Here is a 23480-nt window from a genome sequence, read left to right as displayed (position 1 = left end):
GCTAAAACAGCTCCTGGAATCAAGAGCAGTGCCAAGTCATAACTTCACATTTCCCCCTCCCACTGAGAGATGAGATAACAATTCACTTTACAATTTTATCTTCTTACATACAACTGTTGACATTTTTTTTCCATGATATTTTTAGATACCCTGTGCTGGATTCCCAGCAGTTGGCAGCACTATACGGTTTTGCCACAAATCTCACATCCCAGTCACAGACTCTGAGGCTTCTTCATATCTCCCATGCCCCTACTGTCACAGACTACTGATGTCCCTGTCCATGAACAGCTGGAGAACCTGAGAGACTCTCCAAAAGCCAGTTCTGGGCACGTTTTGGTGCACAAGCTGTAATAAGTGGAGAAAGCTGTTTATATTGCACAGTTACAGGTACATCTGAGCTAGGTCCAGGACCAGCAGCCATATGACCTAGATATATGACATAGAGTCATAGCTCTCAGCTACTATTTAGCCTGAGCAAGCTGAATGCTTTTTTGACTTCACAGATTTGTGTCTCTGGAGCAGTCTCTGTATGTGATACTCTATTTAGTGTGCTGGCACATTTCTTATTTTGAAAGTGACTTTGTTATTTCTTCATGACCCTGAACTGTCCATTGTAGAAACTGCACTGAAAAAAAAGTTATTTGTAGTACCTAAAGCACACTTTTTCTAGCTCATTGCCATCTAGTGTTGTGTGTGACTTGTGATATCAAATAATCTGAAATGTCTTTTGTATATCACACATTTTCCAAATAGTCTAACCTCTTGAGAGTGTGTAGTCCCAGGGCTGCCTGGAACTGCCAGTGACAGGGTTCTGCCTGGAGACCACTGCCCTCAGCATCTAATGGGCAGCAAAGAACAACCAGTAGGAGTGTAAATAAGTTTTTCAGCTCTTTCAAAGCATATGCTCATGTTTTCCCAAATTCACTGAGAAGATTAGCTTCAGTAATTCAGTATTATAAAATGAAGTTTAATGTGGTTTTTTTTCCTGAGCTGTATAATCCTGAAGGATTGCTTGATTTCAACAGGTAGTTTCTATGGGTTGATTCCCACTTTTTCCATACTGCTTAAGCATCTTAAATTAGAGTTCTACCTGTGTTTTTCTGTTTAGTTTTAATCTAGGAGCCTGAGCAGAAGCACCCAAAAAGCCCCTGAATAAATGAAATTCTAGTATTTAGTCAGAAATTAACATCCAGTTTTCCTCCCTAGAAGTGGAAAAGGCAAGGAAAATAGACCTTTTCTACAGCTTCTTTGGGCTGTCTCCCTTGACCTTCTGTCACTGTTCCCATTGTGAGGGCATAGCCCCTTAGCTAGGTTACAGACCTCTACACCTCCTAGATGATGGGGGCAAATCCAGATGCCAACACAGAACAAACCAGCACTTTACCCTGCTCCCACACCAGATGCAGCTTGTCATTCCTCCATAGGGAAAGAGGGGAGCTTCATGGGGCCAAAGAGGTAGAGAGGAAGAGTGTGCACAGCCTCCAAGTACTTTCCTCAATAAGCAGAATGTCACTTCAAGGAATTTTTCTTCCTACAGAATAATCTCCTATGTTCACTTTTTTAGCCTCCCAGGAGCCCTCATCAAATCGGATTTCTCATGACCCTAGCCTGGGGAGGTGGGCCAAATGTGACTTGCCTCTAATTCAGTCTCATGTCTTCTTAAGGTTGGGCTGTCCCATGGTGAGTCAGTAGGACTGAGGTACATTACAAAAGCTGTGAACTTGGCCACTGCAGGCTGGAAAAAAGCCAGAAGGAATCACCAACAGCACCACATCTTACATGATATTCTTGCTTTTCAAACTCTTCCAGTTCTCCTTTGCATGGCTTCACACACTTTTATTATACTTTATTTATTTTAAAGGTCTGGGAGTTGTTTTTGAGAATGTGCACATTCGGATGTTTTGTTGCACACTGCTAAGTGGTCTTGGACTAGAATAAGGTCTAGATTTTCCTATTGTGGTGTCATAAGCATAATGCTACAAAGGGGCAAGCAAACATGAAACAAGAAAGTGGAGAAATTTGAAATGTGTTAGATGAAAATAGCTAGAAAGTTCAATTAGATTCAGACACATTTTAGAACTAGCTAGGGAAATGTTAGCTGGCAATCTGATATCAATGGTAGGTGTTACATCTTGGTCCTTCCAGGGATATTAATTGCTTTAGTTGTGCAACATCTGATTAGGAGATCTGTTCTAGGAATAGCAATAATTTCCATATACCATCCTCGTCAGAATAGCAATCAACTTTCAACTAATTTAATGGAACAAGATTGGGCTAGATATTTTGGCATGTATATTCACATGTCCTGGTTCCAGCTGGGATAGAGTTCATTTTCTTCTTAGTAGCTGGTGCAGTGCTGTGTTTTGGATTTGGTGTGAAAATAATGTTGATAATTAATGTTTTTAGACGTTACTGGGTAATGTTTATACTAAGTCAAGGAATTTTCAGTTTCTCATGACCTGCCAGCAAGAAGACTGGAGGGGCACAAGAAACTGGAGGGGACACAGCCAGGACAACTGACCTGAACTAGCCAAAGGGATATTCCATACCATAGAATGTCACGCTCAGTAACTGGGGAGAGTTGGCCAGGGCCTGCTGATTGCTGCTCAGGGACTGGCTGGGCATTGGTCAGGAGGTGGTAAGCAACTGTATTGTGCATCACTTGTTTTCTCCCTTCCCTTCGGATTTTGTTCTTCTGTCCTTCTTCCTCCCTTTCATTATAATTGTTATAAATATTATTATTGGTTTTGTTTTATTTCAATTACTAAATTGTTCTTACCTCAACCCTTGAGTTTTCCATTCCCTTCTGATTCTTCTCCCCATTCCTCTGTGGAGGGAGCGAGCGAGTGGCTGCATGGTACTTAGTGACTGGCTGGGGTTAAACCATGACATCATGTTACCACACACAGCAGCAGAAAATCCAGGTGACATCAAACTTGAATGCTCCTTTGTGCTTTTGCAGTGGTATTTGCAGCGGACAACATCTCAGCACAGGAAAACTAGCTGATCTGGTTATGAGTAGATTGCAAAATTCTTTTACCAATTTTACTTTGTTTCAGAATCCTTGAAACTGCAGAAATAGTGCATCTGCTACCTGTTTTATTCCAAAGAGAATATTAAGTCTGCAGAAGAAAGCAGATTGTTGTTGACAAGTTTCTACCTTAAAAAAAAGTATAATGGAAAAAATGGCAGCACCTGCTCCTTAATAGTATCCTACAAGTGTAGTGCTGTTATCCAGAACTGTTACAGTGCATACAAGTGCAAAAATTTTTGAACATTGCTTACATATATAATCATACCTCTGTAGATTCTTCCTATCACATATCAGAGTAGCATAAAATCCTGTGGATTTACTACATTAAAAATAGAATTTCACATTCAGAGAAGAGGCACAATACTTCTGAGAGCTCTGCTGTGTATGAGTACTTGGGGTGATGCTGGCTATGTTTGTGTCTCTATTCTGGTAGTTCATACAAGGGGCAAAATAGCTACTTGTATTACTGCTTTTTGCAGCCACATTAGACTGAGAGCCTTCTGAAGGAAAAGTGTCCTAAGAATCTGCAATCTTAACCTGTGAGAGATCGACTGTGCTTGAGCAGAGGACAAGGCGTTTGGATCTACGCTTCTGGATTCTTAAATACCAATCTTTCAAACACAGCATTGGAAGACAAGGAGGAGGAAGAAACTCTGAAGTGAGTCCAACAAAACCTACTTTTTTACTTCTTTGGCTAATGCCTCACACATTTGGGTGAAATTCTGCTATTATGCACATACGCAGCACGATTCAGTGGGAGCTGGACAAAAAAAAAATAGAAACCAAAGAGTTTGGCCCTTGTAACCCAGAGAGACTCCTGAATTTTGTCATGGTATTGGAAAGGATTGTGCATGGCTGGGACATATCTGGTGCATATCACTTTGAATGACATAGCAACCTGAAAACGGGCATAATCTTTGAAAACTTGCAGTGCTTTTGACCATCTTGTCTTTTTGAAATTTGAAAATCAGCAAGGCACATAAGCAATTACTCAAATAATAGGAATTTAGGGACCTTATGTCTTATTTGTTCTGATTGACAAGATTGCAGATATGATCCAAATCTGTGTCTTAAAACCAGAAAGTCCTTGAATACTATCTTTACCGAAAAGCAGTCTCTGTTTGGTTTTGGTCTTTTTTACACAACTCTTGACAGTTGTGTAACACAAAGTGATCAGGGCAAATTCTTTGCTGTTTCACACATGCCCAATTTCAGTAAGAAAAAACTCTGAAAAAAAAGCTGCCAGGAATGAAATAGTTATTCCCTGAAATCTAGAGGCCTAAAAAAGTGCAGGGGCCTCTCCATAGACACTTTATATCCTTGAAGGCCTAAGCCCCATGCAGTCTGGATTAGACTGGGGGGCCCCTCTTTGATCAGTCAGTTGCATCTCTTCCTCGCAGCCAGGAAACCTGGCTCCTGACTGCCAGGTTTTCTGCTTTCTAAGCTGCAGTGATGCAGCTCATTGGGAAAGTGTCAGTGTGTGAGAGCTGGCTGGAAAACATTTCCATCTTTCCTTCTTCTCAAAATGCCAATTAAAAACCCAAACCAACCAACGAAAAAAAAATATGTGTATATATATATGTATATAACACTTCTGTGTCTTCTCCCTTCCATTTTCATCTGAAACATTACAAGTAAGATGATGGTGAATGTTATTGAACATCTTAAACAGAAATACTTCTATGCAAACTCCAAAAGTCTGACCACAGGGGCAAGATAACTGCCCTGAGATGCTGACTCATGTTTCTTTCCAATTGTTAAAATGCCAGTGCAGTATAAAAAACCCCACAAAAATACACAAACAGAGGGGTTTGTTTCTAAATACCTAGAAGTCTTCTCAGAAGTAAACCAGTATGATAATGGAGCTGCAGGGCATTTCTTATCCATTGAGGAGTAAAACCTAGAAATCTTAATTACGCTATCACAAATGAAAAAAGTATTTTCTATACTATGAGGCTTTTTTTGGTACTGAGGTTAGAAACGTATTTGAAATGTTTAGGAAATAAACAAAAAAAAAGCAATTATATTTTCAGAAGGAAAGGTAGAACTAAGAAAACAAAAGATTTTTTATTGCCCTGGAAAATACAATCTTTGACAATATCCAGCCTGTGTTTTTCCTGGTTTCAGGTACTCTCTTGTTTAATTTAAAATTTTGTTTACAGTAATATTACCTCAACATAAATGTTATTTTTTCACGGTGAATTTTTATTGGGGTTTCAAGAATAAATCTTTTGCAACAGGAGAGTGGAGGCAAGACTTACTTTGCTGAAGAGCTCCAGGGTGCCTCTCAATTCCATCAGATGTATTTTGCATGATATTGCCTCAAAAATCTGTAAAAACATCCTTTTCTTATCCTAATCTAGGCTTGTGGGTCATTAGAAAGACTTTCAGAAGCCAAGACAAAAAGGTGCAGTTAATATGTTTATTCAAAGAAAACATTTCTAAAATGGCAGAAAATAATGATGTATGGAAGAAGAAACAGAGCCTATGTGCTACATGCTGTTTTGTGGTTACATTTAGCAGAGAGAGCTAGGAGCACAGAGCTGGAGGTCCCAAGCCTTCAGCAGTGAAGCAGACCACCAAGCTGCTTTGATGATGACATATTCAAGTGTATGGGCCTCTACAAGTGACCAGTATAGGGGGCACCTGGAGATGTTGTTCTGCTATTTTTGAAGGCATGCTTTGGGTGGCGGCAGCTCCAGGGACCCCATGGCTGTGCCCCTGGGAATGCCCCACAGCAAAGCAACAGGGCCCTGAGCTGAGGAGCCTCTTTATCCAGGAGCTGAAGTGAAGTGGGAATGGTGGCAGTGGCTGAGATTATTCCCTCTTTGCAGTGTGAAGTAATCATGCCTGTCCTCTTCCCTGCTTCCTGGAGGGCTGCCCCATGCCTGTCCCAGGGATGTAGTGATTCATGTATGGACAGCTTCCACAAGGGAGAGCATATCTGGGTGAGGTGTAAGCAATGCTTTCATCAAAGGCGAAAATAAGTACTAGAGGAAGCACCCTGGTTGCTGAAATTTATTAAAAGAACTCTAAAACTTAATTAAAAATCGTTGTGTGGCAAGCTTGAAAGGTCACCATTTACAAATGCACCAGTGCTCTTTCTCAGCAAACTCATGTTGCTACTTTCATGTCATAGTTCACAGCATATCCTGAAAGGAGATACAGGTATACCAGTTTTCCCAGGAGGATGCTGCAGGTGGTACAACCTCCAGTGCCATGTCAGACCTTAGGCCAATGACTCACACCAGAAGGCAGGTCAAGTGGGCTTACAGGACCCTTGTGCTGTCAGAGCAGCCAGAGAGCTGGGTGGGCACTGAAAATGACTGACACCTGGCACCTCCGACAGGGCTGGAGAGGACGCGGACGCAGGACTGCAGTAGTCCTTTAAGATGGGCCTTGAATGTCACCCCAGCAAAGGCGTAGATCACGGGGTTCAGGCAGCAGTGGATGAAGGAGATGGTTTCCGTCAGCTGCAGGGCCAGGGCTATCTGGTAGTTTGCCTTGCAGTCATTGATGATGTGCAGGCTCTGCAGAGAGTCTAGGAACAGCGCAATGTGGAAGGGAGTCCAGAAGAGGAAGAAAACGATGACAATTATGAAAATCATTTTGACCACCTTGATCTTGTTCCGATTTTTGCATTTTTGCAGGTTTTTCAGTATCTGGGCGTAGCAGCAAATGAGGATGCTAAGGGGAATCAAGAGACCTAAGATATTGGCTGCAAACTGAGAGGCTACCTTCCAGGTGTTGTTGTCTGGGGGGTATGTGGTGACACAGTGGACAGACTGCTCAATTTCCAGCTGCTGGTTGAACATTACGTTGGGTACAGAAGCCAAGCCAGCTACCAGCCACAGGATTAAACTTGTAATTATGCCACGAGAGGCTGTACGTATTCTCATGGCATTGACAACATGGACAATTGCTATATACCTGTCTATGCTCATGAGGGTTATAAAGAAAATACTGCTATAAAACCCCGTATAATAAATGCCAGCCATTGTCTTGCACATAGCATTGCCAAAAACCCACTGGTCTGAAGCATAGTGGGCTTGGAAAGGGAGAGGCACAACAAAGAGGAGATCGGAGGCTGCGAGGTTCAGCAGGCAGATGTCAGTCATCGTTGTCAGCCTTTTCCTGGTCAGGAGAACCCAAAGGACCAAGGAATTTCCCAGAAGACAGAAGACAAACACAAGGCAGTAAAGAATGGGCAGAAAGAGGTACTTAAACCTGCGAAAGCTATTTCCTTCATTGCATGGAGCAGTGTTTTCATCATATCCGTAGTCATACTCTGTTGTGCCAAGGAACTGGCTTGTGGGATTCATCTGATACCTGTGCAGGAAAAAGCAAGGAATAAATGGCTGGCTGGGCACAGGACTCCCAGGGGTCTTTGCCTCTCTCTGTGCTGCATTGAGCCTGTGGGTCAGCCTCCAGGCAGAGAAGGACTGCAGAATGCAGTCTCAGTCTTACTGGCTGGACAAGAGTAGCTGTACCACCCCGAAAACTTTACCTGCAGCCTGCCAGTCATTCCTATATATGCATAAGTATGAGCACTGGGATTCTCTCAAGTTTCCCTGAAACTACCACAGCGCCAGCAAGTTAGCCCCTCATCATTATAGTGACAGGGAAAAATTCATGCTCTGAATTATCATAATGGTGCAAAATGGTACAAAACCTACATCTGATCTTAGAATCTGGATTTTCTTGTGCTCCCTGGGGCGGGGAAGCTTTTTGCCTGTAGCGTAAGAACCCTTATAAAGTGTGTTGACTGAAGAAGCCATCACCCAGCAGCATAGCCACATTTTTAGCTGGGCTGATCCGAGCTAGATGCTGTCATGGAGTGCAGAGGTATGTAAGCTAGCTTTCCATGGGTGAGTGCAGGATTGCATACAGAAAACCTCGGCAGCAGCAAGGAGTTAGCAGGGTTACACAGCAGCATTGCAGTGCTGAGCTCTGGGCTGCTGCTGCAAGGCTGCCACTTACCTCCAGGTTAGCTGGTGGACAGCTTGGCTGTGCCTGTTGCTAAAACACAGCAATTTATTGCTCCTGCCTGTTCTGCTGAACTTCAGTTTTCTAGTTTAGAGAAACCCAAAACAATCTAGGGTGTTTCCCTTCTGTCATTTCAGAATGAATTTCAGAATTGCTTTGAAGACAGCTTTAAAATAGTCTGACCTGCTCTCCAAAGGTGAGTCAGTGCTTTAGCCACCTCTTTTTTTAATCCGATATTACCTCATGGCCCCTATAAAAGGGGTTCTGGTTTGCAGAATTAAGTGTTCACATTTTAAGAAGTAATGGTTCTTTCAAAAAACACCATTTCAAAGGAGTTTGCCTTGTCGCTGCCCTAACATCTGCATGATCATTATGCACTGCACTTATGTTATGCTTGCTTACAGGCTGGTCACATCTTGAAAAGAGCTTCAAAGGCACAGGGTTTCCAGGAGTTAAGAATCATTTGTAGTAATCATTGCTATTAAGCTGTAGCAATAATATGAATCACGGTGATCAATTCATTAAAAGTAAAGGACATGCTCCCCTGAGTTAAAAATTGCTGCTTGGGTATATGAAAAGAAAGACAACAGTGAAAATTTTCACATTGGCGAGGAAAGAATCAAAATTCACCCCTTCTTGCCTGTCTGTGCCACCTTGTGCAGAGGAACGGGAGGATCCGAATGCACAGCACAGGGGGGTGCTAGAGTCAGCGTTTGTTCTCCACTGCAGGTGTGGGTGCTGCTCATGCCTCACTGATCTGCCTCAGCTTTTCTTGAGGCACCAGGACTGTTTCTTGGTCAAAGTCAATTGGCACATGCAATGTGGAGAAATCTGTTACAAATACAGCACTCAACCCCAAGGAGTTCCTTGTTCAGAAATAAGTAATGAGAGAAAAGCAGTGCTGCAATCTACATTGATGGCGTAATACTTTCTTATATTGAGTTTTCAGCTGTAGGTCAGACACGTGCGTTATTAATTTCAACTTTGTTTTCATGCATAAACCCCTAAATTTCAAGATGCTGAGTCGCTACATAATGGCTGTTCATGCAGTAACAGATATGGGCAGAAAATATTTCATACTAATGCTTTTGATGTGTGACCCCAACACACTGAGTGTAAGCACGGCAGCAATGGCTTGCTTTTCTTAATTGCCTGTCAGGGGCCCCATAAAAGCAGTCCATAGATTCAACAATCAAAAGTAAACAATTTTCAAAAAATACTCAATACTGAGTCATAGACATATAGATACGTAAATATGTAGATAGATACAGATACATAGATACAGATTTATAGATATGATGAATCTGATTTTGGCAAAATTCAGAAGTGTTTTTCCTAGGCTGAACAGAGACTGGTGATGCTCCACTTCAGACTGCCTTTACACCTTTATAACTTCGACGGGTTCTGACCAGGGCACAGCATTTTCCATTTCTCTCCACATCAATTGGCAAAACAGCCAAACTGAAAAAGCAGTTTTCCAGAGGCTATCAAATGAGAGACAACTGCTGCAGGTCCCTTTCCCCTGGTTGCCAAAGTTAGCCTATTGCTTTCAAGAGCAGCACATTAAATGTAAATGGACTCTTTACCTTTGACAGCAAGAAGCCTCTACTCTCTCAGTTGGCCTCAGTCTCCTCCTCCTTCTTCTGCGTTCTTGTCCTGTGTCTCGTTCTTGGGAGTTTCCAAGTTTACTCCTTCACTTGTGGAGATGGCTGAGATTTGGTGATACGCAGGTGTCAAATGGGCATCTGCCAGTTACAGAATAGGTTTTGAGGCAAACAGAAAATTTTGTGGCTGCAGTAAACAGGAAAAAGAAGTGAGAGGGCTTACAAACACATTCTGTGAAACAAAACCCAAACACTGCTCTTTTTGAAGATGGTAAAGGTAGCACATGGACAGGTGTTCTTTTAATGTGTTTACTAAACCCCCCTTTTTCACAGCCACCCCAGATTTAAGTGAAAAATTTAAAAGTTCGGATGTCTCCATCACAGAAAACACCCTAATAAATTTTCAACTTTTTACAGCAGCTGACATATAATTTCTGAGTTACGTTATATTAGATTTTCATTTCCTTCAGCTGATATCAACTTGTATACTGCAGTCTAGTTATGTCCCTCCCTATTAAGTAATGTATTAACTTTCTGAGCAAAATAAGGACTCACACCTACTGATACCTCTTTACAATCATTTTTAAGCAGCTTTTATTCAAGTGGAGATATTTCAGGATTTCTTTGCTACTTTGGGTTTTTTTAAAGTCTATTTTAGTGCATTTATGGTACACGGTCAAGGAAAAAAATTGAAACAAGAATAGGCTTGAATTTTTTTATCTTATTCAATAGTTTTAAATTATTTTTGTTTTGTGTAATACTATAAACTGTGATGCTTTATAAGTCAGCCAAATTATATGCTTTTCATTCATTACTCTCAACAAGCACCGTTCCTGTTTTATAGGAGCACAGAGAATGCAAGGGATTTGTCCAAGAGCCCCAAATAAATGTGTGGCATGTGGATCTAAAGCATGACTGTTATTAAAATTACAACCCTGTTCTTTGGTAGCAGCTATCAGCTCCAATTTGAAGTAGCTTTCGAGCTTGGTGGCTGTTGCCTAAATGGATGGTGAAAGACAGTCCCAAGGAAGAGAAGAGCTAAATACTTCAGATAGACAAAAAAAAAAAAAAAAAAAAAAAAAAAAAAGTGAGATAATGGGCTGGGGAAAAGAAGTAACCTAGTGAAAGACCTGGCACTAGTGTAGTAGCACAGTCAGAAACAAAAGACCTGTCCCTTGAGGTATTTAAAATGCTACCAAGACCTGTCCCTTGAGGTATTTAAAACACTACCAATGACCACAGCATCACCCTGCTTCTAAATACTCGGTCTTATTACATAAAAGACACCAGCTCCTCTTCTTTTGGTTGGGGTGTTTTTTTCAGAATTAACTTTTGAACATTTTTGTAATAGAACTTTATTCTGTCTATATATATTAATTATCTCATTAGTATGTCAATAGTACATCCTGTTACAGACATACAGTACCACATAATGTAACTCCATTCTATTATATTTTTTCATTTAGAAGTCAATAAGGTCAACTTTCATTATTTCTTCTTATGAACAAAACATCAATCTATTAAATATTCCTGCTTTTCCATTGGATGCTTTTTGCATTAGTTTGTCTGATAAGTTATTAACACATATAACAAAAATTTAAACAATAGTTTGACATAAAACCTGTAAAATAATGAAACAGATCTGCATTTTAAAACATTTATACATACTATAAAATGAAAAAAATCTTATATTTTTTCTTATTTTCTGTTACACATTCTGATTTTGCAAGAAGATTTCCGTTCATTAATTTTATTTTTTTTTTAATTGAGAAATTTTCCAGCTGGTTGGGTTTTTTTTTCAGCAGAATGCCAGCCACAATTCTGCACACCCAGGCAAAGTGAGGCATGAAGCTGGAAGGATGTGACAGGGAAACATCAGAGGAAGTGCTGTTGTGTGAAAAGCTGGAGCAAGCAAGAAGATGCAGAGGATCTTAAAGGCAAGGAAAAGAGCTTGAATTCAAGTGAAAAAAAGATAAGACACAAGCAAGCAGGCTTGACAACTGCTGTGGTTGGAAGACAGCTGGCTGCTGTACTTTAGGCAGACCAGAGAGGACTGCACTTTGCATATGGGTAACAGCCTGGTAATAAGGAGAGGGAGGAAAAAACTGTGGTGGTATCAGTCTTTTGGAAGGAAACAGCAGAATTACAGTCTCTGATGTAACATTTCCAGGAGCAGCTTTGCTGTGGCTTGAGAAGTGATATACACATTCAAGTCCCTAGATCTGCCTGTCTTTCAGAAAGGTTTACGTGCCTGCACCACTTCCGGGGTAGTCGGTGTTCCTGACACATGGCTGTCACCTGAGCTTTTCTCAACAGAGGAAGAAAATTCATTAAAGGCAAGAAAGGATGTGATTTGTTGAAGGCAGTGAAAGGAAGGGAGCAGACGGGTTTAGGAGATGACAAATATGGCTTTGGAAAGGTGCTGTCCCTGGGTGTATGTGGGTGTGACAGGAGGGGAGGCCCACAGCACAGGGGTGGATTGTAGGAACTGTTGCCTGAAAGAGCAATAATTACAATGAGGAAACCTAATGGAAGATGCCTGGACTGGGGGACAGGGAAGAACCGGAGGCAGCTTTTATTCTTTTCTCCATGCGGACCCCTAGTTGATCTCCTACAGGTAGGTAATTGGAGAAGAGCATGGGCAGTCAGAGCACTGCTGGGCTGGAGTGTGATAGAGAGAAGTAACCACTGGTGTGTTCACAGATGTGGGGTGATGGAAGCTCTAGGTATGCTAAATTTCCATTGAAAGCTCAGAGGAAGGTATCTGGCAGGAGGAGGATGGGCGATATGCATTCTGGATTTTCTCCACCACCAGCTACGATCCAGGCTGTGGTGACCTGTATCCTTCCTGACACTTTTTCAGTCTGTGAGTAGCATTCACCTTGTCCTGAGTTACACAAGGGCCGTGCAGGCAAACAGGGATTTTCTACTGAGCCAACAAACAGCACTTTGAAGTTCATGTGAGGAAGATAACAAAGTAGAAAATGTGGTAAACCAGCAAGAGGTGGTAAAAAAATGAACACAGAAGTTAAAGGTCACCAGCACTCAGAAGTGCTGAAGTGGAAGGAGGTGCAGAGGGGCTGTGAGGTGGCAGGAGCAGTGCAAGAGAGCTGGGCTCAGCCTGGTAAAGCAAAGTCATGGAAGGGATACTTTTGCCACATACAGACAATGCAGTGAGGAAATGGCCAGGGGAAAGGGAGGATTGTCTCACCTTACAGAAAGCACAGGCATATGAAAACAATATTTACAGGTTGTCCCTTGGGCTGAAGGGAGCTTGCCAGTGTGGCGCTGGGGCTGTGGAGCACCCTTCCTGCAGGAGGAGAGCAAGCCAGCGGGTATAAAGTGGTCCTTGGTTAAGTGTACAAAGGGGACACCTGATCCAGGAGCTCTCGTAGCTGGGGACAGGATGGCAGGCACGGGGCACTCTCTCCCAGGGCCTCAGCGGTGCTCCCAAGGTGCTGGGTGGGAGCCAGGGGGCAGGGAGGTCTCAGATCTGTTTGCTAAGAACCCATCCAGAATCCACCCTAGAGCTCCCTTCAGCAGCCCTGGCTGCTGCCTTGCAGTGTCCCTGTGGTTGAGTTTTAGCTGGACTGATACCAGGGCTAGTTGTGTCTCTCCAAACTCTTGTGAGCTTTCCCGTGAGAAAGAAATGCCTTCCAGCAAAACAGAGGCAATTGATTTGGTATCTCCAGTGCTCCAGCCTATGGCCAATTTGGAATTGGGTGCAGGAGCTGTGCCACACACCACATTATGCACCCAGTCAGGGCTGTGGGCGGCAGGAGAGAAGAGCCATGTGGCATCACCACCTTGGTAAAAATGCCGGTGCACAGGCACCTCAGTCACCGCTCAGGTTAAAAAACACAGGGAAAATGTCACTGTCGGAGGAGCCTTCTGGTTTGTCTTTTATGTTTTGATGGTGCTTGTTAGGGTCAGCCTGCAGTGGCCACAGTGGCCCCAGGCAGCTGGTGGGTGCGGGGGAGTCTCCACAAAACTCTGCACTATGCCATTCATTCACACTTCCCCTTTAGCTGCTGCCATCGCTACCACAGTGGTTCTTGTATTTACCTTTGAAGTTAGTTTCTGCTTTTACCTTCTGTCAGTAAAATTGCTTCAGTGGGGAAGAAACACACGCAACACTTCGTATAGCTGAAGACACTGTCAGCCTAAAAGTGACCAGCACATCAGAGTAACACAGACTTCTACTCCCCTGAACTCCTTGAAGCCCCAAGGTCAGGGGAGTGATACTCCACTGAAGCCCCATGTTAAACAGAAAGGCTGTGGCAAATGCCACAACCAAAACGAATCTTGCTGTGAGGGAAACAACATGGCCACATGTGCAGCTTCTACAGCTAGACATATTCACTTGCACCGAAGAACCACCCATGCATGCTAGCTCAGCCTCTGACATTAGTCACAGAGGGTTTTCTTACCCCGTGCCACCACTGCAGCTCCTCAGCCTGGGGGCGAGGGCCAGCTTAGCTGCTGCAAAACTGCCTGCTCTTGTAGAAACCTCTCCTTCCTCCTACAGATGGTTTAGATGAATTGAGTTTGAACACAGAAAGGAAACTGTGGCTGCAACAGAAGACACCATCAGCAACTTGCTTCAGCCTCAGGAACACCAGCTGTGAGCCCTAGTATGGCCCTGGCTGTTTGGTAAGGTGGATGGGAGGCACCTTTCTGACAGCACAGGCTCCAATGTTGGTGCAGCAGCCATTAGGAAAAGGGGGGGGGGGGAAAGCAGAGTAAAATACCCTACCTGGCAGAGTATTTCCCAAGAAAAGACAAAGCATTTCTTGGATCTGCTCGCTATCATAGCAGCTGGCTGGAAAGTGGAGGACAAGTTTGCCTCGATGCCATGCCCTGCTTCCACCCATCTCAAAGCAATGGTAAACAACTGAGTCAGGTGCTCTTATCTGAGAAGAGCACTTTCCTCTGCCTTTGCTCAACAGCAAAATAAGAGCAGCTTCTTCATCAAAAAGAGGCCTTTCCCTTCCAAATCAGCTCTCACTTCACATTTCAGAGGGCTTACTTCACCAGAGGAAACAGAACTGGGATTAACTGCAGTAGGGAGCATGCAATCTTCAGACAGGCTGGATTGCTCAGCTAAAATGGCTTGTAAAATACCAGCAGTCGTCACTGTTGATGGGAAGAACAATGATGACAGCTTGGCTTTGCAGAAGAAGGTAGAGGCAGGAGGTCACAGTGAGCATGGCCTCTGCAGCATGGGAGCAGTGTGTCAGGTAGCACTTTGATGAACCTCCCACCCTGAATTCCTCCTGGCCATCTCTGTCTCAGCAGCCCTCTTCCAAATGCCTCTGCTTCCTGCATGGACCAGAAGGTCTCTTCCCTGGCTGTAGTACCCTCAGCGAATCCCTTGCACCCCTCTCCCACAGGGCAGCAGGGACGGGTAAGGGGGACACCGAGACCTGGGTGCCCAGGGCTGACAGTCACCCGGGGGATACAAGAGGAAATCCCACATAGGAGCTATCTTTTGAGAAATCCTTGCCTGTTTCAGTTAATGCCACAATGCTCGGCTCTATCAACATCAGCCGTCAACACACCATCTTAGTAGGACCACATCAATCAAAACTGTTTAATCAGACCATTGCCAGTGTAGAGGTACAAATGTGCCATATGGCAGAATGGTTCATTTCATTTTCTTAACGGGGATAACATATTTGTATGCCTGTGTACAAAGAGGTGGGTGAGATTTTGTAAGCAGGTGATATTTTGAGTAATCTGGTTTTTTGTCATCAAAAAAGTATATTTAGGTTGACTAAAGTATCTCTGAAAGTGCCAGGTTGTTTGGGGAGGATTTCCCCCCTCCAAATTAGAGAAAAAGAAATGAAGTCACAATACTTTATTCTGAAAAGTTCCAGACAAGACGTGGCCATTTTTCATTTTTAAATGTGTCATTTTCAAATACCACATTTTTTAACTAAATAACCTCTTCTTCTAACCTTTCTTTCTCAAAAACAGGCAGACTTCATATCTTCAACAAATTTCCAGTAGAATTAGGATGTGTCTGTTTTGCTGATAGCAGACAGATTTTTTTTATTTTCTTTTCAGCTTGGTCAGATATTGATACCCTCCACCAAAGTGGACTGGTATTACTGTAACAAAATGTTTGTGTATGTAGACATATACAAATGTGCATCCAAAAGACCTATTTGGTGTTGCTCTGTCTCTCCTGCAGCAGATGCTCAATGCGGAAAAAAATGCTGAGAGCTAGAGAGTCCTCCAAAAACTGTTGCTGAGTTTGTACAGTAGAAGCAGCTGGAGGTGCTTGGTGAGGCCTGGATCAGCTCACTCCACTCCATGCTCTGCTGTTCGCAGCTGGCACCAAAGCCACACAGATTATGGCTTTGACAGCTGTGGCCTTGCACAATCGCTTGGTCTCACTAAAGCAGAAAAATCAGTGTGTTGCAAAACTCCCAGCACAGTAACTAATTCATAACAATGTCAGCAGTGAGTGGGTTTTTCTCACTCATGTTTTACCACAGGGCACTTGTGGGATAGAAAGAAGTAAACAAATACATCTGGAGTCTTTGAGAACAAGAGTATTTTCCATCTGTCCCTTATCTGATGCTTTTTTCCTCACCCCAAAGCCCTTAGGTTTTTAAGTCTTTACTGTCCCACACCTTCAGTACACCAGTGCATGGGCACCTCTCAGATTGCCATCTGACGTTGCTTTGCCTAAGGGTGGAGAAGAGAGAAAGATGCAAGAGAGCATGAGTTGGAATGGAGAGATCACAGGAAACTGGGCTGGATGGGACACTGGGAGATCATGTAGCCCGTCCTCTGTCTTGAAGGCAGCAGCAGTGTCCCACTGTTATTCTTGCCATACAGTTGTTCAGCCTGCTCCCACAGCCTCTGCATTCCCCTCAGCTTCTCCTTACAAACCATGCCAGTGCTTCTCCAGATTCATTCCTAGTAAATGTGACTTAATCTAAAACTGTTCTGGTATGATTTGAGTAGGTTATTTACATTATCCATGGAGGAACAATTGCTTTCTTCTAGCTGCATTAAAATTTTCTAAGACCATGTTTCCCTTCAATCTTAATAGGTCATGTTCCATCATCTTTTTCCTTTCAGGTCATGTTTTCTAAATTGTTCATCATAACCACTGTTCTCTTTTGGTGGCTGTCCAGTTTTCCTTAATCTTTTTTGCATTGCAGTGCCCAAACCTAGACATACAGCCCCAGCTGTGGCCTTAGCCCTGGCAAAGAAGACTGGAGGAGTCACCTGTCTTGGGGTAGTTGTCTTCTTTTGCAGTCACGCAGCACTGGTGACTCACGCTTCTCTGGTGCTGGATGACGGCCCCCAGATCCTTTTCCCCAGAAGTGCTGCCTTCCCCATCCTGTGTTTGTGGCCTTGGCTGACCCCGCCCACGTGCAGAAGTGGGCGCTTGTCCTTAATGAACCAAAGGCCATCACTCTCAGGCTTTTTAATCTGTCAAGGTCAAGTTGAGCAGCCACCCTGTCCACCAGTACTTTTGTACCCCCTCCCAAGGTCATATGGTGTATGTAAAAATAGTAAAAATGTGCACCAGCCCTTTAGCCAGAGCAGTAACGTGCACGCTGGCCTGTGCCGGGGCAGAGCACAGCCCTGGCTGCAGGACCCTTCTGGGCAGCAATTCTGTCCAGCCACAACTGCTCAGGAATTTTGACCGTCTGACCACCTGTGCACCCATGTTAAGGCTATTTGATGTGCTCAGAAAGCTTGCTAGCTCCAAGGTATAGGATACCTCCACTATGCCCGGCTTGCCCGATGCTGTAATTGAGGCCGATTTGACACAGCTGCTTCTTGACAAACCTGTACTGGCTCCAACTCTTTATATTCTTGCAGGCTGCTTATTTCTTCTAGTGCTTTCCAGCAACTTAGTTAGACTGACTGGCACAGGATTCCCTCTCTGGTGTAAACTGATGTTTCCCCACCAGATGATCAAAGCTACCTGTGCTGGCTGGCTGCCCAGTACTCACCACCTGAGCTGGGCACTGGCCATAGCGGCTTGGAGCAGAGGGCCACTGGAGCATATGCCCTGCCCCAGTAGTGCCCAGTCCCAGCTGCCCCAGTCTGCAGAAGGGTCAAATTCACCGCCCAGCCAGAGCACAGCTCTGCTCCCAGTGCCCGGCCGGGCAGCGCCAGCTGGAGACCACCAAAAAACCCAGCACACCTTACTGCCAGCACTCAGGGCTCACCGACCCTTCAGGTGTGAAGTCTGTGGGCTGCAGCACAGCAACCAGGCAGGATTGCTCCCACCGCAGCAATGCCACCTAACCCTGTACAGCACTTTTTGCCTCTGTGAATGCAGATGAACCACACGTGGCTGGCGCATGGGCCAGGGCACTGAGCTACTTGGCTAAAAGGCTAGAGTGGTCCCTGGCAGGGTTTGGGCTTGGCCCTGTCCTCACTCTCTGCCCCCTGGGAGCAGTGGCGCATGGTGCAGACTGCCAGACTTACTCCTGGGTGGCAAGCCTGGTGCCTGCCCGTGGCTGGGTGCCAGCAGTACCCCTGTGAGGGCTCACTGCCATGTTGTGTTGGCCACACCACTTCTGCCTCCTGGCTGGCCTTGGGTCATGCCAGCCTGGGGGCTGTGAGGAACTGGGGTGCTGCAGGGTAGGAAATTCCCTGTGTGGCCGTTGGCACCCATGTCTGCCTTGTGAGCACAGCTCAGCTCTCGCCACAGGAGCCTCCCCTGGAAGCAGCTCTGCACACTTGCCAGACTTTAAAAGGAAAAAATATTTTCAGCGTATGAAATCATGCTCTTAAAACAGGGAAGCCTGTGTGGTTTAAGACTGGAATGTGACTCAGGGACCCTGGATTCAAGCCTGCACCCTGCCACTGGCAGCAGGTCCCCTTAGAGTGGTCGTGTGCCTTTAGCAATGCCTCCCCAGGGCAGCTCTCAGCTTGAGACCATCACGCAGCAAAATCTGGGCAATGGTCTGGTCCTGATGGTGTTTCCCATCTAGACTGCAGTGGCTGTGATCTCAAAGCAGGCATCTGCACAGTGCTGTCGTGTCTTTCACATCTTCCCTCAGACCTCTACCCTCGCTAGATGTGTGAAGAGAGTCTTTGCTGGGGTGACACACACCTCCTGTGCTGCTGTGGTCTGAGAGAACATGCAAGGAGAGTTCATCAATGCCACTTATCAATCTTTATCTGAGCCACTGGTAAACAGGAACCTGTTGAACAGCTTTACGCTTTTTCTTGGGTTTTTAGGTTCTTTTGGTCTGGATTTTGTAGCTATTCTTTTTCACCTACTTCATCTCAGGAAACATTTTTCTGCCACCTCTTGCAGGAAATGTGCAAGATACAAAAAGTGTTGAAAACCTCATGGTTAGCTCAACCTGCTGTACAAGAGGTGGTGAGTCAAAGGGCTTGGCAAGGAGGGCAACAAAGGCAACACAATTGCGCTGGAAAAAGCTAGAAGCCCATGGGTCAAGCTCACAAGAGTGAAAGTAAGTCTAAAAGAATTTGGCCATGCAGAATACAGATGCTTACATACTTTTTGTGCTATGATTAGATGTTGCAACTCGGAGGCTTTTCACCAGTATCAGAAGAAGCTTTCAAATGTTTCTGATCAAGACAGCCAGGAGAGCTGCAGCACCAGGCTCTTGGGGAACTCATTTCTCGTTTTCAACCTTAAAGACCCACCAGGGAGCATGCTGTCCATACCAGGCACATCCACCATGCATGCCGCTGCAAACAAGTGCAGCCATGCTGAGGCCACATGCCAGAGCTTGTTGGGGAAGAGGGAAGGCCACTCATGCTCAGCACCTTAGCATGGACCCAGCAAGTCATCCAGACACATCAGGAGCAAGCAGGACAGTTTGTCCTAGGATGTAGGCAGCAGTGCAGGTACAAAACCTGCAGGGATCAATCAATGCTGACCATCTTTATACTCTCTCCTGATCTCGCGTGGTGCTGCTTACAGGGAGACATGCCAAGGTTTGCCAGCAGTAATACTGGACAGAGTGAAGCCATAGGGAGCTGGGTGGTGGTGGTGGTGTGTGGAGAGCATGGAGGCAGGCATTCCTCCCAACACAGCCTGGGGCTGCAAGCCTGGCTTTGGATGCAGCACAGCAGAACTTGCACTGACAAGAGGGAGTCTGCTTTATGCATCAGCCCTTCTTACCCTCTCTTTGCCTTAGCAGCGAGGAGGATCCCTTAGGCTAGCCAGGGTAAAGCAGCTCGTGCTCCCACCACCTACACTGACCTCTCCTGTGGGCTGGCGATGGACAAGCACAGCTCAGTGAAGATAAGAAATACGAGTTCTGAAAAATACCAGATCCGGCAAGAAGTTGGGTTCAAGAAGAGGAGGAGTGTCTTTGCGGTATGCAGATGCTTGGGGCAGGTTTTCTTCTCATTACCAAACTGCAGTTTCATGTTTTTCTGGTGTACTGAAAGCACAAGAGGGGCTCCTGTGGTTTTCAAACGAGTGGGACAAAACAGATGAACTTTTGCCACTGCATAGGTAAAATCCGTATTTCCTTTTACAATACACAGAATTTATTTTGCTGACTCTTTTTCGATACAGTCCAGTAATTCCAAGAACTATCAAGATTTCATACGTCCCCTTCTTATAAGTTTGTAGGCAGAAGAGTAAAAAGTCAAATGTTTCATTAACTTATTGAAATTACTAGGTGTGAACATGTCTTTCTGACCAGGCCCAAACACAAGACCAGCTTTTATAGACAAGATTGATAGTAATGTGTCCACATTTCTTGGACAGAGCAATGGGCATCTGAGAAACCCTGAAGTCAATAGTTGAGCCACAGTGCTTTAGGCAATCTTTGAAAAAAAAGAAAGCTCTTGAAATTAGTCTTAAATAATACTGAATAATCAACAACACAAGATAGCGGCTTGGGTGTTTGTACTTCTTTTACCCAAAATGCTGCTATGCTTACTTTATCTTTATTCTATCAAATATGTGCAAAACCAGCAATCCAAACTCAGAAAACCCTTCCCAGTGTGAGGTTTCCTTAAGGAATAGCCCAGAGCATAGGTGGGGGCAGTCAGCTCTGAGTAAACCTTTGCACTTCACTTTGTCAACGATAATTGTCATAAGCTGGGACAAAGAATGCTTGCCGTTCTAATTACTTCGGACTTTTATCAGTAACATAGGTCTGAAGATGGAACAGAACAACCCTCGTTTATTCCTGCTATGTCTCAGTTCAGTTTTGACAAATTAAAAACAGAAAGTTAAAACAGAAATTCTCTACTGTAATGTAATAAAATAGATCCACCATCCAAGGCAGCAAGGTGAAATCACATCATAAAAAAAGAGATGCAAAGGTTTTCTTTGCCTTTTGAAATGTGAATATGTATTCTGATAAGACATCAAACAGCTGCTGACCACATATACCACAGGTTAACATTCAATGTACTTCCCAGTAAAGCATGCTACTCAATAATGCAAGTCTGTTCCCAACATGATTTCATTTATGCTTTCAGTGTTAAGCTTTGTAGAAAACACACCTGTTCGCTCCCCCCTTGCACAAGACAAGGAAGTGACTGCATAGGGAAATCACACGTTTGTCTCCAGCCTCTCTAGAAACCTGTGACAAAAAAAGGTCATTAAATCACTTGCTGTGCTAAGAATTTGAGCCTAGGAATCATCTACAAGCCCGACATCCAGAAACACTTTGAATACAAAGTTGGGTTTTAGTGTATCTTAGGTCCAGAATCGTAAACTGCAGTCTGAGGGTGCTGGCGGCCAACAAGTTCATGCAAATGGCTTTCAGGTGTTATAGAACCACGTCAGAAGTAGCTTTCTTTCATTTACCACCCTCCGTCAAAATGCTGGTCCTGAGAGGTCTGCCTGCTCTGGCTGAGAATCAGTCTTCTGCAAAAAGAAAAGTCACCCAATCTTTCAGTAAACAAAAAGTTTTCAGCAGCATTAGCGAAGCGGCTGGCTCACCGTGCGGCGGTAGGGAGACACGGTGCAGGGCTGAGCTGCAGGCCTGCAGGGAGGAGAGACGGCTGGGCAAGCTGCCGCTGCTCTGACATCCCACCCCTGCTCCACAAGTACACTGAAAGGAGGGGGCTCACCTGCGGCGTGAGAGCAGCAGGGAAGGAATTGCCACGCACAGGGAGAAGAAGATCACGCTCTCATAAAAAGCCAACGCTGCTGGCAGTCAGGGATACCAGGCGCTATACATTTGAAAAGGTTTTCAGATAACTAGCTGGGTCAGAAGCTATCAGCCCTTCGGCCACCACCGAAGTGTGAACACACAGCACCTGAGCTGAAAACATCCTCTACGCTGCTCCCTCCCTAGCATGCTTGCTTTTCAAATCCTCTCTCATCTCCGGCACAGGTGCTAGGGACCGGATTACCAAAGGTGAGAAGCAGTCACAGTTGACAGATGCACCAGGTCACTGTCACTCAGAGCCATGGGTGCAAAAATACAGGAATCAACTGGGGGGGGAAGGAGCAACCAACTTTCAACACAGCTTCCGAGACAGTGCAAATGCAGCCGTGGGAGGAGGAGATGTGGAGCAGCAATTAGGCTTCATGGAATCCAAAGAACAATAGGCGAGCACAAGAAGGAAAACAACAGGCTGTCCTAAAGATAAAATACCGCCACCAGTCAGTCCCCTTGTAGTAAAGTGCCAGGGTTTGGGCAAGTTTTTCTCAACGCTGGGTAGGTAAAACTAATTCCCACACGTGTGAGCACTACCTACCTCCCAGCTCGGCTCTGCTTCAGTGTCCTCCTCCTCCTCCGCTGGCAGCACGCGCTTTGGCAGGAGCTGTGCAGGAACCCAGGAGGGAGCAGCTTTCTGTGCTGTGGCGTGGAGCAGCAGCTGTTGGCTCCTGGGGCTGCAGAGATGCACAGATGGCAGGAGCTGGAGGCTGGCGTGGGGACAGCACTGGTTGCCTTTGGGCATTGAGGCTCCCCCACCTCACCAAATAGATATACTTACAGTTAAGTTTTCTTGAAGCAGTGCCTCTATGTGTTTTGGTATATGAGGGTTGCTGTCCCCCTGACTACTGCAGCTGTCAGCCAGCTTCTCTGCCTCTAACTGGGAAGTGGGGTCCTACAGTGCCCACGGATTTCACATTACACTGTTAAAATGGGTAAAATGCTCTATGTTGGAGCAATGCCGGAGCGGGAAGCAGAGTGGGTTCCCCAGTTCAGACAACTATCCGTTAGGTGTTTCTTCCCTTTGCACAACCTCTTGCCCTGTGCCCCATCTACCCCCCTGGGGAGTGCTTACATCTCTGCCGGAGATGTCCCCCACCGGACCCCACCTCAATGGCCAGTGGACCCCTCCAGCCAGGAGCGATGCACATCTAAGTCTTGGGCTGACACAGACCTCGGTCCTTCCTGGAAACCAGTACCAACCCCTAGCTTGCCAAAATGCCTGGAGGAAAGGGCCACCACAGGACAGCAGGGACTGCCACGGGATGGCAGGAACCACCATGAGGTGGCAGGGATCACCACAGGGCATCAGGGGCAGCCTTGAGCAGAGGGAAGCCAAGGAGTGTCCAGGTACCCCAAGAAGAGCAGCAGGAGGAGGAATACAGACAGCATGTGCTGATGGCACCTGTTGTGGGGTTCACCAGCCCATGGCAAAACGCCTCTGCTGCTCATGGCCCTCTAGCAAGGGACATCTCTGCAACATGGGGTGACAGTCCAGTGAGTGCAGCCATTCCCCTGCCAGCTGGAAAGAGGGGGCTTTGCATGCATACAGCTGCTTGGCTGCCTGTTAGCATGGGTTTAGCAGAGGAATCAAAGGGATCTTAGCTCCTCTTTTCGTCATCCAGTGCAGCGCGTTAGCCACCGTTTGCAGACAACAGGCAAAGACCTGAGATGAGCAATGAACCTGGGTAAAGAAAGTGAAGCAACAGG

At 45.2% G+C, this 23480-nt stretch overlaps 1 protein-coding gene and 1 long non-coding RNA gene across 2 annotated transcripts in view; one reads left to right on the top strand and one right to left on the bottom strand.

The window, feature by feature from the left end:
* Positions 1-6779, top strand: part of LOC121087000 — a 44966-nt gene extending 38187 nt beyond the window's left edge. Inside the window, exons 3-4 of the long non-coding RNA XR_005827494.1 lie at positions 3514-3692; positions 6685-6779. This is a non-coding gene — a long non-coding RNA (uncharacterized LOC121087000). The remainder of the gene's footprint in view (positions 1-3513; positions 3693-6684) is intronic.
* On the bottom strand, positions 5098-22408 carry LOC121086999 (C-C chemokine receptor type 8-like). Its single transcript, XM_040591545.1, has 4 exons — positions 22312-22408; positions 21106-21185; positions 9607-9811; positions 5098-7363 (listed from the first exon to the last, which is right to left on the bottom strand). Exon 4 carries the CDS (start codon positions 7354-7356, stop codon positions 6304-6306), a length of 1053 nt encoding a protein of 350 aa, XP_040447479.1. The 5' UTR covers positions 7357-7363; positions 9607-9811; positions 21106-21185; positions 22312-22408; the 3' UTR covers positions 5098-6303.
* Positions 22409-23480: the final 1072 nt, after the last annotated feature.

This window comes from Falco naumanni, chromosome 4 (assembly GCF_017639655.2).
Source record: "Falco naumanni isolate bFalNau1 chromosome 4, bFalNau1.pat, whole genome shotgun sequence".
NCBI classification, from domain to species: Eukaryota; Metazoa; Chordata; class Aves; order Falconiformes; family Falconidae; genus Falco; species Falco naumanni.
The sequence above is the reverse complement of the archived record's forward strand: the minus strand, read 5'-3'. Positions and strand labels throughout refer to the sequence as shown.

Coding starts and splice junctions, on each gene's coding strand:
- LOC121086999 (XM_040591545.1), bottom strand. CDS start 7,356: ATGAATCCCACAAGCCAGTTCCTTGGCACAACAGAGTATGACTACGGA.